At 41.2% G+C, this 16,832-nt stretch overlaps 1 protein-coding gene across 1 annotated transcript in view; it reads right to left on the reverse strand.

Annotated features, from left to right (window-relative positions):
• The window catches only part of KDM7A (lysine demethylase 7A), a 96,590-nt gene that overhangs the window by 24,869 nt on the left and 54,889 nt on the right, over window positions 1-16,832 (reverse strand). Inside the window, exons 10-14 of the mRNA XM_050945572.1 lie at window positions 13,134-13,225; window positions 5,298-5,387; window positions 3,918-4,127; window positions 1,583-1,707; window positions 728-888 (exon numbers count right to left, since the gene is read on the reverse strand). Of these exons, the coding sequence (XP_050801529.1) occupies window positions 728-888; window positions 1,583-1,707; window positions 3,918-4,127; window positions 5,298-5,387; window positions 13,134-13,225 (678 nt within the window). The remainder of the gene's footprint in view (window positions 1-727; window positions 889-1,582; window positions 1,708-3,917; window positions 4,128-5,297; window positions 5,388-13,133; window positions 13,226-16,832) is intronic.

Below are 16,832 nucleotides of genomic sequence, written 5' to 3' on the forward strand. Positions count from 1 at the left end.
AGAACAGGGGCTGCACTGGAGTAATCAGGAACCTGCTAGAACCAATTAAGGCAGATAGGCTGATTAGAACACCTGCAGCCAATCAAGGCAGGCTAATCAGGGCACCTGGGTTTAAAAAGGAGCTCACTCCAGTCAGGGAGGAAGGAGCTAGAGGAGAGGAAGTGCGTGTGAGGAGCTGGGAGCAAGAGGCACAAGGAGCTGAGAGTGAGAGGCTGTGCTGCTGGAGGACTAAGGAGTACAAGTGTTATCAGACACCAGGAGGAAGGTCCTGTGGTGAGGATAAAGAAGGTGTTTGGAGGAGGCCATGGGGAAGAAGCCCAGGGAGTTGGAGCTGTCATGCAGCTGTTACAAGAGAGGCACTATAGATAGCTGCAATCCACAGGGCCCTGGGCTGGAACCCGGAGTAGAGGGTGGACCCGGGTTCCCCCCTAAACCTCCCAACTCCTGATCAGACACAGGAGGAGTTGATCCAGACTGTGGGGAAGATCACTGAGGTGAGCAAATCTGCCAATAAGCGCAGGACCCACCAAGGTAGAGGAGGAACTGTGTCACAATACCTACATATCACACACTTAGCCAAATGTACCTAAAGCAAGAACCATTTGGTGAAAAGCCATATTCCAGTTGGTTGGCACAAAGTTCCACAGACAAGGTTCACAGTACAAGTGGACTTTGTTCTGGTCATAAAGGATGCAGAATTGTTCAGTTTCAGCAAAAACAAGCTTACTGTTTAGTGGTTTCTGGGCATCAGCAGTCCCTTGTCCTTCCAACCCTGAGCTCTGGTATTCCATCTTAATAGTCTTTGTCTTTTTTGACCTCGTCCTGTCATCCTCATCCTCACTATCTGCCGTGTAAAGACTTCGATCTGTAAATGGTCGTCGCTCATCTCTATCTCACAAGAAATTAAAATATTATGAGCGTTATTTACTGAATTGTATATTGTTTACAGAGTCCTACATAAAATAGTCACATTCTTTGTTATTTGCAATATTCTCTTAGAGGGAAGATTCTCATTCTCACACTGCCCTTTTCTTCTCCTTTTACCAAACTTTTCCCCATTGCATTCCCTCTGCAGCAAAAGCCATATAGTTCTACTGGTTTACTTCCTTTTTTGTGTATCATAATTGTGTCAGCATGTTTTGGGAAGATTTATTAGTATGTTCACATTCCTCCTGGAACCTGGACGCTGAACATATTAAATTTGACCCTATGGTATTTCTGATGAGAATTTTTTTTGTTTGAGAGTACTTACTTTACCCTTCTAACAAATCTGTGGATTTAAAAATATTTACAATTTGAAGTTTAATCAAATAACCGAATTTAATACAACATAAATGCACATGCAAGACACCTCCTTTTTCTTTCCCTCCCACCATTCTAGTACCTCTTTGCTTCCCTAGCAGCACAGAAATCACAGAGGTGCTAGTGGACCCTTCTCCATTCTGTTTTCATCATGAAGCCTTACGGTAAGTGTGAGGGAAGGCACAAGCTACCAGAAGTAGAAGGGAAGAACTCTGTCTAAAAATGTGTGCGCCAATCCAAAATGACTGGGAACAAGTGATCCATAAGCAACTTTTCATACCTAATAATTCTTCCATTTGAAAGCAGAAGGCGTAGATCATTGTCCTTTGTTCTCCATTCAGGTACTGTAGAAGATGGCTGAAAAGGCTTGTTAAATCTTCCATTCAGTTTAGAGTTTGCTATGTCCTAAAGAAACAAAAAGCAGGACTGTTTATTATTTCCTCAAATGACAAGAGTTTACACAAATTTCTTTTCTCTGCATCCACAGCAGCATTTCTCCCCAAGAGATCATAGTGAATATTTCTGATAGTCAGCTTCAGCTTTCCTCTGCTGGCTATCAATGGCTTGGATAGAACAGGTTTGGATACACGCAATACAAAATTGCTGGATTTCATTCCCTCACCTGTGGATTTTTTCTGCTTGTGACCACCCTCCATTGCTATATGCCAACAAACACTCTTCCAGACAAGTATGTTGAAAACTGCTCCCTCCAGAAGTTCTCCTTGTTCTCAAATCATAGGCTAAGCGGGCAACTGGTATAGCAACTACTACCTAACCCACTGTGACAATCAGGTCCAGACACTCCAAGGGGAGGACAAAAAGGTTTAAAACCCAATAAACTAAGCAGTTAAACCAAATGATTACATACTATGCTATTTTACTACAAGAGTTTATCAAGTAGGATCTTTTATGAAAGCTTGTAATGCATTGAACTGAATAGTCATTATGAGCTAAGTATACAGGTTATGAAGGTAGGTAGGTAGATAGGTGTGTGTGAGTGTGAGTGTGTGTGAGAGAGAGAAAGAGAAAACAAAAAAACCCCTCAAACGAACTGTGGTGCAACTTCAGCAATACCTCTTATCAGGCAGAGGGGGGCTACCTCCACAAACAGATGCACCTGACTTCAAGTACCTAGCCATCATCCAGTTAAGGAAAAAATAATGAGGAACCATCACAGCAGATGAGAACAGCTTAAAACCAAAAAGAAAACCCCAGTCTTCAGAAACTAAGAGAAGAAAATTTTCCACTTTTTGAATATCTATAGTGACTAAAGGAAAAAATCCTGCAAACTCTTTTAAAATTGAAAAGGTGTGAACTAAAGAGCATCCAGAACTTGGAGGAATGTCTTTTTGTGGGAGACTGTTCATGAACACTGGATCCCTCCTGTAGCTAGGATCTATACAGGGAAACTTTTAAGACAATCAGTAACTATTATTAGAAAAAAAGATTTTATTGAACATATGAAGCCTGAGCTTGCATCTGTTTATTTTCTATCTAACTTGCATATGTTTGCTTTCCTTACTATTTCATCTTTGAATCTGTGTTTTTTCTACTAAATAAACTTTTTGTTTATTTTTACCCCAAGCAGCTCTCTAGTGTGCAAATGGTGTGGTGCATGTATATGCCAAAGTAAGCTAATAACTGGGGGGCTGGCTTCATGCCTTGGGTGTGACACACCAAAAGGGGAATGGTCTGAGTATCTGGTAACTAAGAACTTGAGGAAGATGTATTTGAGGAGACCTGGAATTGGAAGGTTGGTGTCACTCAAAGAGTAACTAGGCTGGTGAGAGCCAGGATGAGACCTTATGCTTGAGGCCATACTGGTGTCAGGGAACTGAACCAGCCCAAAGTTACATAACAGGGAATGATAGAACACTTTACTGGTCTGGGTGGACCCCAAAACATCACACCCACTAGCTAGCCTCTGCCAGTGGAAAAATCCCACAGTGCCCAGTAACCTGCCCATAAATTGAACTTTCTTCCTAACTCCAAGAAAGGCTTACCCTCTGAAACAGGAGTGTTTACATCCCTTTTAGAAAATACACAATTACATTAGATGAAAAACTATGTCCTCAATATCCATATGAATAGAGAAATATTTTTGAATCCTTCTAGACTCCTTTTCAATTACATCTTGTGGCAATGAGTTTCACAGGTTAAATTCTTTTTCTATATAAAAATTAAATTTAACTTGTTGACTTTCAGTTTAATGGAATGTCTTTTGATCTTGTATTATGAGAAAACAGGAAATAAGAGAACCCAATTCACTTTTCTCTATGACATTCACTGTTTTGCATACTTTTAACATACTCTCTCCACCTCTCCTGTCTGAACTAATTATTTCTAATATTTTCACTGTTCTAGTGAAATCACTGTTTAGTGATCATGGCACTTCCATGCCATAATCATTTTATCCTCTCAATCTCCTATATCCTTTTTGAGATAGGATGACCAGATCTCACAATAATTTCGGTGAGAGTTACCTAATTTATACAGTGGTATTATCATACATTTTTTAATCCAATTTTTTATGCTGTTTTTCACATCTTAATATATGGCTTAAACTTTTTATATATTCTAGTTTTTGCCTTATGTCCATGAAATGTAATACTTGCCTCCTCCCATGGGGACATCTCCAGCCTTTTGAGTACCTCCCTTGTGTGGAGCTCCAGGATATCCAGATTAGAAGGAACTTTGGTCGTATGATCTCGCAGTTTCCTCACTTTTCTTCTGGAATGGTGAGAAGAGGTTGCTTCATGTGAGGATCGTGAAACTGGGCACATACCAAGAATTCCCTGAGTTTTAACTGGTTTGCTGTTCTCCTCCTTTAATTGAAAATAAATATTTCAGAGTTGTCTGTCAGGGACAAGTCCACACATTTAATTAGGGTTTCCCATTCACATAAATGAAAGAAAAATCATAAAAAGAAACAAAAAAAGTGTAGGTCTTTTGCGGAGGTACTGTGTTTTCTGATGGATCTGTACAACATCCAGCAGGAGACCCCTCTCCTAACTGGGGCCTTTAGGTGCTACCACAATAATAATAACCACCACCACCACATACGATTCTTAGGGCAGTATGTTTGTAACAGTGGTAAAAATTTCAGATACCATGATTTTTCTGTGTGCCTCCGATTTTTCTGTGTGTTCATGATCCAACCCAACCATCCCTGCAGCGCTCCCCCTTTAAACAGCATTCCTGTGATTTTATACATCATTTCTTCCTAAATCCGGTGACTTCTACTAAATTTACTTTTCCTGTGATTTTTGATAAAAATTGCCATGACAACTCTGCCGCCTTAACCACTGTTTACACTACGGAAGTACAGGGCATATACCCACTACAGTCAGTAGACCACTACTCTCTTCAGTTTCCAGCACTGCTCTCATCACAGGACTATGCTCATTGCAAAGAGACTAGGAATCCTAATCATTGAAGATCTCTTAGTAGTAAAGTGCACAACATGCCCATTACAAAGTACAGAGAAGGAAAAATAAAGGAAAAACAAAAGATGGTGATACACCAGACAAAAAAGAGCAGAAAATGTTCAGAAGAAAAAAAGGACAGACAAGGGGAGAAGGAAGGAGCAAAATATTAAGATCTAAGAAAGAGCTCTCAAATGTATAACCCTAAAACAGCATAATCTTAAAAAAAACCCAAATATTTAAAAACTAGAACTCTTAGAAGTTTTCACTTGCTTTTGAAAAGATTTAAGTTTTCTAATTTTAGAATAAAGATTATGCAATTTAAAAATTGCTATGTTTTTGGTTAATCAGAATTTTCCACATGGCCTTCTACTTTCAAAAATAAATGGCAAGGACAATAAATAAGTGACACTGCAGAAAACAATTATCCTAAAGTTGCAACTACCGTAAAGCTATAAGCTCAAAGTGATCAAGTACCATTTTTCTAACTATGACAGCTTTTACAATAATTCAAAGGTAAGAGAAACACAGTAACCTGTGTGCAGTTCAGTAAATGTCTTCTAGTCTTACCTCTACAGAGCGAATCACTTTAGAGAGTTCTTTAATGAGATGCCCAGGCCTAACATTGTCGGGAATTTCAAAGGCATGTTCTGTTACAAGCTGTACGTGAACAGTGGAAAAAGATAAAATAAGTTATACTAAGATAAAAATCAAGTCTATATGGTAGACAACTATAAAGTAGATGAAACTATGAAAAGCCTAGATCCAAAGAAAATCTATTCAAATTAAGCCAGAGCACTTACTAGTAATAGTTAGATTGACAGTATGAATGAATATACATGCAGGGGAATCCAGTCAGAACTCTAGAAAGCATCACTGCCTGTTTGGTCTCAAGGATATTTAAGGGAGTGCAACATCAACTATCGTTCAGCTCTTCCCATTTTCTCAGAATCCTTAGCAAAGAAACTAAAGAAGTGGGGACAGGAAACCATACTGACGATCTATTTAACTGACTACTTCTACTGGAAACAACTTCTCTTTCTCCTTTGAGTATAGTCAGTATGGAACTCTACTTGGGGAGATTACTAATAACAACAATGTTAAAAGCAGGTGAGGTCTGAAGAGAATTCAGTTACATTAAGGTCACAAGACTAATCTCAATCGGGCATCAGATCTAAAAGCCAAATCAAAAGCAATGCTGAGTAAATGCATGAATTGATCTCCAGGCAGCATCCTTGTATATTTCAGTTATGGAACCTATTTTAAACCTGGTAGAGCATGATCCAAGGTCTTATGGTATTGAAAAGCCTGAAAAGCCATAATAGTGTGTGTTCACTTTAGTCCATTTAGATAATATCTGCGCATAGATGAGTTTTACCCATAGATTTATCTTCGGTCTGTGTAAGTGGTCTAAATGACCTACATGAAGGCTTAGTTCTAGCTAGTTAACTGAGAATTTGCTTTACATCTAAACCAGGGGTTCTCAAACTGGGGGTTGGGACCCCTCAGGGGGTCATGAGGTTATTACATGGGGGTCACAAGCTGTCAGCGTCTGCCCTAAACCCCCCTTTGCCTCCAGCATTTATAATGGTGTTCAATTTCTTTAAAAGTGTTTTTAATTTATAAAGGGGGTCGCACTCAGAGGCTTGCTATGTGAATGGGGTCACTAGAACAAAAGATTGAGAACCAAACTATATAACCTAACTTCTCCAAAGAGCCACATATAGGAAAAAGCACAAGTATATAGAATGACTGGGATGAAATCAGAGACAACCTGAGTTGAGAACTAGTGCCTTTTTTCCTTATGAAACACACTGTATGGAACAATCAGCCATCAGCCTGTACTGATTTTATATTTCTGGCACCTTTTTGAGAATCTAGTTTTCTTTTGATAGTTGGAAAGAGCAGGCTCTCCTTTAACAGATGATGTAATACATAGCTATAATGTTAAAGCTGTATTCATATCATTATAATTGATTTTATGGAAAATATTAAATTGACAGCTGTGAGGTTACTTATCAGTAACTGTTGTTCTTTGAGCAAGCAGTGCACACTGGGGCTACTCACGCCTTCCGTCCCTATCCACTCAGATGATTCAAAGGAGAAGTGGCCCCAACTGCCCTTCAGTTCCTTCCCTAATTTCACATTTATTTACCTGAGGCCTTGTCTACACTAGAAAGTGTTGCCGGTACAGTTAAATCAGCAAACCCTAGTAGTGGAGACAGTTTATACCAGCAAGAATTCATTTGCTAGTATAGCTTATACCAATTCCCTGAACAAAATAAACTATGCCAGCAAAAGGACTTCTGTGTCAATGTAACTGCATTTACACTAGAGCTTTTGCTGGCATAGCTTTGTCAGGCAAGGGTGTGATTTTTTTCCACACTCCTAAACAACAAATCTATGTCACCAAAACTTAGGTGCAGAACCAGATCTGAGACTCCAAAGAAAAGGGAAAGACGGGTGGTAAGTATTAATATGCAGCGGCATCATTCAAAAAACAGTTACTGGAAGTAACCTCTTTCTTCGAGTGGCCTCTGCATATTCCCACTTCGAGTTTAGCAAGCAAAACAACCTCCCCTAGAAAAGTGGGCTGAGGCATTCTAGGTAAACAAGGATTGCAAATCTACAAAAAAAACAAAAACAAAAACAAAGCCTGCATCAGCTGTAGACGACAGGTCAAGCGAATATTGAAAATGACCATAATTTCACCCTCCAATCCTTTTCAACATTTCTATGCACCCACTAAGTGAACTGGTCAGACGCATGAACTCAAGGGCCAGCAATATGCAGATGATACACAGCTCTACTTATCCTTCACTACATATAACCACCTTACCACCATCAAGTTGACCCAGTGCATAGATGAGATGAGCTCACAGATGAAGAGCTGCTGGCTGAAGCTGAACCCGAGCAAGAAATGGACGTTGCTGGTGGGCAGATGAAAACAGAGTACATACTCACAGTGAAGTCTCCTTTGACTGAAGGCACACATCCACAATTGGTCAATTCAATCTGTAGTTTAGGATTACTTTTGGAATCCTTGGAGACACTAGACTCTCACATAGCAGTATTGTGAGTAGCTCTTTTTATCATCTCCAGTTGGCTAGCAGACCCCTTTCCCATCCTGGCGGATGAGGACCTGGCCTCAGGTATTCACACCTTTGTCAACTCCCAGATGGAACAAACATACCAATATATCTGATCATGAAGTCTTCAGCACTTTGGAAGTTCCACCTAGTACAGAACGCTGCAGCACATCTTTTTAGCAACACACACTAAAGCACGTCAAACCTGACCTCTGCTCCCTACACTGGCTTCCCATAGAACAGTGAATTGAATTTAAGGTCTTGATCGTCATCTTCAAGATACTCCATGGTCTGAGCCCAGGATATCTATAAGACCACCTAAAGCTCCAAGATGAAGACTGAGGCCGACAACTTTGCTCCTGTGGTGCAAGAGAACTCTACACAATAAAGGTAAATCTCATCTGTCCGGTAGACAGAACTTTCCCAGCGATCACTCCAAAAAAGCAGAATGAATTCCCCCAGGAACAAAAGACCATCACACATCTTCCCACCTTCCACTCCAAGTGCAAGGCACATTTCTTTGACCTTTCCTTCTCTAACATACATACCAACATGTATATTTTAAAAAACCTTACCAAAACAAGACAGGCTCCTGCATACACTTCTCCCTCTGGAGAGGATCAGAGAACAAACAACATGTGACATTGGTCATCTTGATTAATACACTATTGGAACATACTCAGATACAACAGTGATGAGTTCATTAAGAACCTATATGGAATCACCTTTGTCCGGCTTGTCCTCGTCTGTCCCTCCACGAGCACAAGTCGACATCACATCATTCTGTTTTGTTGCGAGCACGTTCTTTTCATTTCTAGCCAAAGACTTTTGTCATGGGATCGGCCCAGGGCATTTTCGGAATGCCCAGCGGTTGCTTGTGGTCTCTGGGGATCCAGTCACTGATGCAGGTTGTTCACCTATTGTCTTGCCTGTGGACTACCTGACCCGCCCATCTCCGCTTTGTATTTATACATTGCCTGCACTATATCAGTCACCTCTGTACACCTTCTGATCGCCTCATTCAATATGTGATCACAGAGCAATATCTTACACATTCACCTTTCCATTGATCTCCGCTTTTGTTGAAACTTGGCCACCCTGCCTGTCTTCTCCTACTGCATTCCCCTTCAAACAAGTTGTTTCTGTTCATGTGCTGACCCAGGTAAATATATTTGTCAACTCCTCAGTCACTTTCTTGTTTACAGTGATGATTCCTGCTGCACAATGCTCATTTTGCATCCACTTAGTCTTCCATTTGTTCATTTCCAACCCGATATCACGCAAAAGTGTTGCAGTTGCTGCAATTTGTTCTCCAGTTCTGCTGTGTCCTTTGCCATTATTACAGTCATCAGCGAAGAGAAGATGTGTTAACTGTTCTCCATCAATTCCGATTCCTTCTTCCCAGTACAATTTCTTGAACAGCAACTCCAGTACTGCTGCAAACAGCTTAGGTGACACTGTGTCATCTTGTCTGACTCTTCTATGTATTATAATAAATAAATAAATAATAATAATAATGCACAGCACATTGAATAATGTTATCTCTGTCGAACAATTACAGTTAATTTTTTCCAGCAGGTCAATGTACCTTGGATTGATTCCGATTTTGTTAAGCACATTTTGTACAGCATGAATCTCCACCGTATCAAATGCCTTTTTGTAGTCGACAAATGGAAGACACAATGGTAATTTGTATTCCTCACATTTTTTGATGAGCTGCCAAACTGAGTGGATGTGATCAATTGTCAAATACCCTGAGAGAAAACCAGCTTGTTCTCTGCTTTCATGCATTTCAAGATTCTTCTTAATCCAATGAAGTATGACAATGGTGAAGACATTATACACTTGTGAGACGAATGTGATTGGACAGTAGTTGCTCAATTCTTCTGGATTGCCCTTCTTCATCAATAGTATTTTTTTGATTTCTTCCATGCATATGGAACATGCTTACTATTGATGTAGATGGTGAACCATTGCGTCAACGCTTTGAAGAGAGTATCTTCCCCTGCTTTGAGATATTCCATCCATTCCTGGGCTCGTTCCCTCTCCTGATGTTACGAACTGCATATTTGATTTCTTCCCACATAACGTCGCGAATTTCTTCTGTAGCCTGCTGCCTTGACGGTGTATGCTGGACACTGACACGTGAGGACTAGAGATCATTGTCAAATTTTGTACATATTTTGTTCATTTTGCAACTTTCTGATGTCCTTTCACCATTTTCGTTTTTCAGGGCTGCCAAGATAACCTGTTTCAGCATAACATCTTTTTCTACCTTCTTCAGACGCTTATTCTTTTTGGCTGCCTCTCAATTTCTTTCTAAATCCTCTATGTTCTAAATGTGTATGCTCTGGCAGGTCTATATGGAATGGAACAGAGGAATTCCCAATTCCAATTTAAGAAAAAGGGAGTTTGTCAGGAATACAGTGTTGTTTGACCCTGAAGTGACCTTTCTAGCAGAACAAGAGACAATGGATATTCTCCTTGGTAACAAGGAGGTCTAGTCGGGTCATACTCTTTACACAATACATAATGGCAGACTGAGACTTAATGAAGACATTTGTGTTTTTGGTCGATGAGTCTATGGTCTTGATCAAAGGGAGGAATACTTTCATGCTAGATAAATAGCATTCAATTCCAGAACCGTAATGTGGAGCTTCCACCTCCACCAGAGTCCATACTCCTTAAAAAGGCTGGATAACAAGGTGAAGGTCCCAAGTCTACCATATGGAAATATTACTGTAAATGGCAAGGGATGTGAGAAAGGAATTCTTTGATAAGAATGTGTTTCTTCACTTTCTGTATCTCCAGTGATCTGAGACATAAGTGACTCAGGAGTAAGCAGCATCAATGAATCATGGCTCCAGTCTTCTGGAGGTCATATGCGTGGCGTGGGTAAAGGTATCACCCAGTTACACTGGTAAAGAACCTGTCTGTGGACCAAAGTTTGGAGACACACAAATACTCTGACATCTAAGATAGATGAAGTCAGCACAGTAAAGTTCTCTAGTATTTTTTAAAGCACAGTTTTAAAAGGAAGCATCTCATGGACATTTGCAGCTAGCTGGACTGATAAAGAGCTAGAATTTGTCCCATGGAAAAAAAGTGATATAATCTAAATTTCACCTTATAGGCAGCAATCTTTGCTTGCTGTGGCTGAAGAACAATATTATTCACGAACAATTCTGAAGAATTGGTACTATGTATCTAGGGTTCCCAACTGAGATTAAGAAGTTGAATACCTTCCCATTGGACAGTGCTGCTATCTGAGTACTCAGGTACAGGTAAATTTAAAATAGGAGAAGACTGCTGAGGCATCTGTGCCCAAAGCAGATTATCCTTAGTTTATGCATAGGAGACAGAGTCCAAGGTCTTCCTGGCACCATAACAGAATAGGCCCTAGGACTAAAGCACCAGCTGTGCCAGCACAAGAGAACCTAATCTGATTGGAACACAGACCTCCAGTGCTAAGGCAATGAGATTCCAGGAGTGGCTGCCAAAATTTATTAATTAACTGATTTATTGCTGTTTTCTAGTAGCTCAGGAGATGTCACATCAATGGTGTCAGCATGAAATTCAATCAACTCGATGGGACCTGTGGACCTCAGCCTCAATATTGACAATGCTAGAACCTTGACAATGAATTAGGTTGACCTGGAGACCTTAATGCTGGGCTCATTCAGATAAGACTGGGGAGATGGATGTTGCTTAAGCTGGAAACAGAGCCTCTTAAGGCTAGCAGATGTTCAAAGTCAATGTTGAACTTGATCAAAACCAGACTTAGTCTCAAGAGCCTCCCTTGTTAGAAAGGGAGTGTGAGGCAGCACCCTGGCTCCTGCAGGTCATCCAGATGATACCCAGACCCGATGGGTAGCATTTCTTCTTTATTCTTCAAACTGAAGAAACCTGTACTGTTAATTTAACAAAGAAGAAAATAGCCCAAAAAAGGCAGAACCAAAAGCACAAAACAGATAAACACATCAATGATACTGCATATGATTCAATCTCACTACACCTTTGGTGGTTAAAAGGGAACTGAAAGGTGGGTGTGGCCATTCCCCTTCCCTTTTCTACCCATTGAATCCTCTGTGGGGGGGGTGAGGGAAGGGAAGGGGAAAATGGCCCCAACTGACATTGCTTGCTAGAAAAATTCCAAAACCATTATATCCCACAAGTGGGAAAACACAGAGGGCACTCAAAAAAAACCAAAAAACCCAACAACAACAAAAAACCAAACACACTTTCTCTGCAAAATTACAATTCAAACTTCTTCCAGTTTTTAGCTTACTGTGAATGTTCAAAGAAAAGCCTGAGAGGAGATGGATATGCAGTGATTAGTTTCATAGAAGCATGGATGAATGGGGCCTGACGCCAAAGAGGTCCCCTCTTGAGCTTTCAGATAAGTCTGTAGATCAGACCAACAACCATAGTGAAGGGAGGGAGGAATGGAGAATAAAGTGTTGAACCCCAAATCTCCCCACAAAAGCAGTACTGTTTTCTTTGGGCGGGAGGGGGGAGAAGTGGGGTGGTTTCAGAATCTCTTTGCTTTATGGTCCTGTGTTTTTCCTTCTCCCTTCACTGCTCTCAATAATTTTGTCTCCAGAGCTCCTTGTTTCAACTAAATTTTCATTCAGAAAAAGGGAGGGAAAACAAGATCTCATTAATCTTACCTCCCCTACATAGAGTAACTTTGCCAGAGGCAGAGCTAACAAATATACTTTTTTTTCCAGAGGGGTTCCCAGTGTACTAATGTATTTAGGGTCTCCCCATATTCATTTACGGATGGTTTAATCTCTTTTAGAGCACCTACAAGGAGCCACTTCTGTAGATAAGCTTTTAAAGGCTATTAGGTCTAAGTTACTGTGCACCATATGTGCAAAATGTAGAGGCAAACAAAAGCAAATTCTAAATCTGAACACATTTCTGCCAAATCCTGATCATCTCTGCAGTATAGAAGTGATATCAGTGGACACACAAAGTATATTTTGCCAACAAGCAATAATTTCACATGGGGAAACTTCACGTGATTGCCATCTAACTCTTTTATCATACACTGGAAAGAGAAAGCAGGATTAAATGCAATCCCAAGAGTTAAATATAGTAATTGGTCTATAATAACTGATGGTTTTATATTGTATGACACTATCTCAGACAGCTTTCCCGCAAACCATCCATCCGTAATTTCTAGCAAATTTTCCAATACTTACAAATGGATGAAAGATCTACAAAATGGCAACACACTCTAAAAGGACTCAGACTTTCGTGTAATTTTAAAATTAGAAACAAACAACAAATGAACAAATCCACTTGCACTTACTTCTTTTTTCATCCATAACTTTAAAGCACTAAGTAAAGCCTTCACTCCTTTGACTAAGAAGTTCTGGGGCTGGAAACCATCTTCCCTCAGTTCTAAAAAGGACCGAAATTTCAGTTTATAGCATATTGCAATGTAAAACCACAAATCAGATACATACCTCTCAACCTTTAATAAACCTGCCAATATATTACACTACCAACAAAACATGCGACAAACTGAACTGTAGTACTCTATATGTTTATGTACATCAAACCATAAGAAATAATGTTTACAAGTACAAAATCTGTTTTCAACTATGGCTTCTTACTGCATGAAACAATTACATGAGTTTTGCAATGTGTTACAGGTTATTTAGGGCCAGAAGGAGCAGCATTAGAAAAAACATCCTTAATGACAATTTATGCTGAAACAATCTTTAGTTTCTAGTTCAACACCACACAGGTGTTCCACATTTTTACCATTTGGGATCACAAGAAGAGTGGTGTGGATGAACAGTCTCAGTACAAAATGCCTCAATTAAATTCATGCAGCTCCTCCTCACCCATATAAAATTCATGCAATTCAAGCCAGCTGCCTTATGCCACCCCGGATCTCTGCCATAATCCCAATCAATGCCACACACACATGCATACACACAATATTAATGCGGTCTCCCCTGCAGTGAGTGGCCACCCTCTTCTTCCCTTAAGGATGGTGGCTGCTGCTGCTGGGTTGCAAAGACTCCCAAAGGCTGCTACAGCTCCTGGGGGCTGCCGCTCAACCTTTCCTTTCACTCTCTTCCCTGTAGCAGAACTGCCTACAATGAAAGGAGAGCTGGCCAGACTCAGCAGGTTGTATTCCTCCTGCCCCTGCCCCCTTACAAAAAGAGTGGGTGAGGAGGGAGGTGGCTGCTGGGCCAATACCTTCATGGGGAAGAAAGGAGCAGATTTGGCCTAGAGCTGCTGTGCTTTTCCTGCTCCCTCCTCATATGAGTAAGGTGTGGGCCCAGTCATTGGCTTTTTCCTCTTCCCTATCTGAAAGGAGTTTTCAGCTTCAAGGCATCTCTGTTTCTTCTTTGCCAGGATGCTCTCTGCTCTACGAAGTTTGGAAGTGTGGAGGAAAAGAGCAGGGGGCCCCAAAAGGTGCAGCAGAAGCATCTCCAACCGCCAGCTATCCCCTGTGAAGGGAACCTGCCATAACCAGCTGCAGTGCAAATGTATTGCATGATTGTGGCACTCTGTACCTCAATGCAGCACCCTGAAACCCCCATATTCACCACTATCATATAATTATGTTTTGTACAAAGTATGCCTTCTGAGATATCATTTTAAAAGTCTTGATCTGTTGAACATTAATATCTGTTGGACTGTATGTGCTATCATTGTATATTAAGTTTTGCTATGTGTATGTTACTGAGGTATGTTGTGAGGTTGGGAACACCCACAACCAACCTTTCAGGTGCAACAATGGAGTAGCCTGACACGCTGATGGCTCATTAAAGAAAATCCACTGTCCCAGGAACTGTATACAATGGAGATTTCTCAGAGAGAGCATGTAGACAATGGAGAATGTTTAACCAATGGGAGAGAACCCCTACCTCATGAGGATAGATCTTTCCAGCAAACTGGAAGAAATTATAAAGAGGGGAAGTCATATCATGACTTGGCTTCACTGCCCCCACAACTCAACACCTGGAAACATGCTTGGAGGACAAAGCCTTTGAACAGGTGAGGGGGTTCCAGGCTGGAGGAGAATTCCAAGCCTGCGTATTGAAGATCTGTGACCTGTTTGTACTATCTATCAGGGCGAGACACTGCTTGATTCAAGTCCTGTCTAGTTTATAGAACTTGGACTGCAAATTTATTTTATTTCTTCGGTAACCAACTCTGATCTCTACACTTACTATGTATAATCTATCTTTCTGTAGTTAATAAATGTGTTTTATATTTTACCTAAAACAGTGTGTTTTGGTTGGGAAATCTCAGCTTTCATTACCAAGACTAGTGCATGTCCTGTCCACATTGAGGGAGGTGCAGACTGGGTAATGCATTTACACTGGTCAGGCTTCTGACCAGGGCAAGACAGTACAGTTTGGGGGTGCAATGCTGGGGAGACTTGGCTGGAGCCTCTCTATTGTTGGTTCATGAGTGGCTGGGAGAAGCATTCATGTAACTCTGTTGGGTGCGTCCCTGCCTGTGGATGTCTGTGTAAGTGCAGTACCTGCCAGAGGTTTGTAGCTTGTCAACAGCATCACAGTGTGAGAGGGATACCCCAGGTTGGTGGGACAGAGGGCTCAGCGGTCCCACAGTTCAGGTTGCACCCCGGGAACCCCGTCACAATGATACAGTACAGTTGAGAGCTCTGTTTAGGAGAGCAATCAATGATTTTAAAGTTCTGATTGTGAAACAGATCAGTTTAATGCATGCTACAACACTCATAGTACCACAAAAGTACCTCCGTCCAGCAAATTGTACAAATTAGTTTAGCACTGAAACTTGGCATGAAAGGTTTCTGTTCAGATACTGTTCTCGTTTTTCTAAAAAGTACATTTTTATTGTCATAACAATGACAGAATGAGCTTTATACATGGAGAAGTCTTAAAAATTCAGATCCATAAATGGGAAAAAGATCAAAAAGAACCTCATACCAAATGGCACACTGTCCACGCATAAAAGAAATTTTATTGGGATGAGAAGATTACTCATCCTGTGCAGTAACTGAGGTTCTTCAAAATGCACCCCCCTAGGTGTCCCTCCAATGTAGGAGTAGGTGTGGCAGCTAGGGTGATCAGACAGCAAATGTGGAAAATCGGGACGGGGGGGGAGGGGGGTAATAGAAGCCTATATAAGAAAAAGACCCAAAAACCAGGACTGTCCCTATAAAATCGGGACATCTGGTCACCCTAATGGCAGCGCCTCCTGCACCTAGGACAGGAGATCAGCAGCAGTGCCCGGACTGCACATGCACACCTCCCACTTCTTGTGCTCTGAGCAGGATGTATATATAACACTGAGATCCAACTGCCCTCCAGATCCTTCTCTGCCGCAGAGCCTATGCGTTGACTCTGAAGAAGAGGGGCGGAGAGTGGGTAATGGAGCACCAATAGGGCCACACATCTCAAAAGGACTTCAGTTACTGCACAGAGTGAGTAACCTTTTCTTCTTCTTCAAGTGATGTCCCTACGGATGCTCCACTGTAGGTGCCTAAGAAGCAGTGCCCCTAATTGGAAGGCAGAGGCTTTGAAGCAGCATTTACTGCAGATGTTAGGACAGTATATCCTAGGAAAGTGTCTGCTGTGGTGTCATGAGTAAAGGCGTAGTGATGGGTAAAAGTGTCTGTGGATGCCCACGTAGCCACTCTGCAAATGTCAGCAATGTGAACATTACTGAGAAAGGCAACAGAGGTGGAAAGTGAGCCGGTGGAATGTGCTCTAATTGCAGCAGGAGGTTGTTGATTGTGCAGTTGGTAGGACAGATGTATACACTGCAAGATCCACTTGGAAAGGTATTGTTAAGAGATGGCTGTGTCCTTGGATCTTTCGGTCCATGAAAGGAATAAACGTGGTGATTTTCAGAAAGGTTTCATCTTGTCCAGGCAGAAAGCTAATGGCATAGAAGGCACAGAGTAGTGGTGCATCCCATGTGATGAGGAATGCATCTCCTAGAGATGCATGTCCCAGTCCCACTCTCGAGCGGAATTGAGGACACTGGGCAATCTGTG

The sequence above is a fragment of the Gopherus flavomarginatus genome, chromosome 1, assembly GCF_025201925.1.
Source record: "Gopherus flavomarginatus isolate rGopFla2 chromosome 1, rGopFla2.mat.asm, whole genome shotgun sequence".
Lineage (NCBI taxonomy): Eukaryota > Metazoa > Chordata > Testudines > Testudinidae > Gopherus > Gopherus flavomarginatus.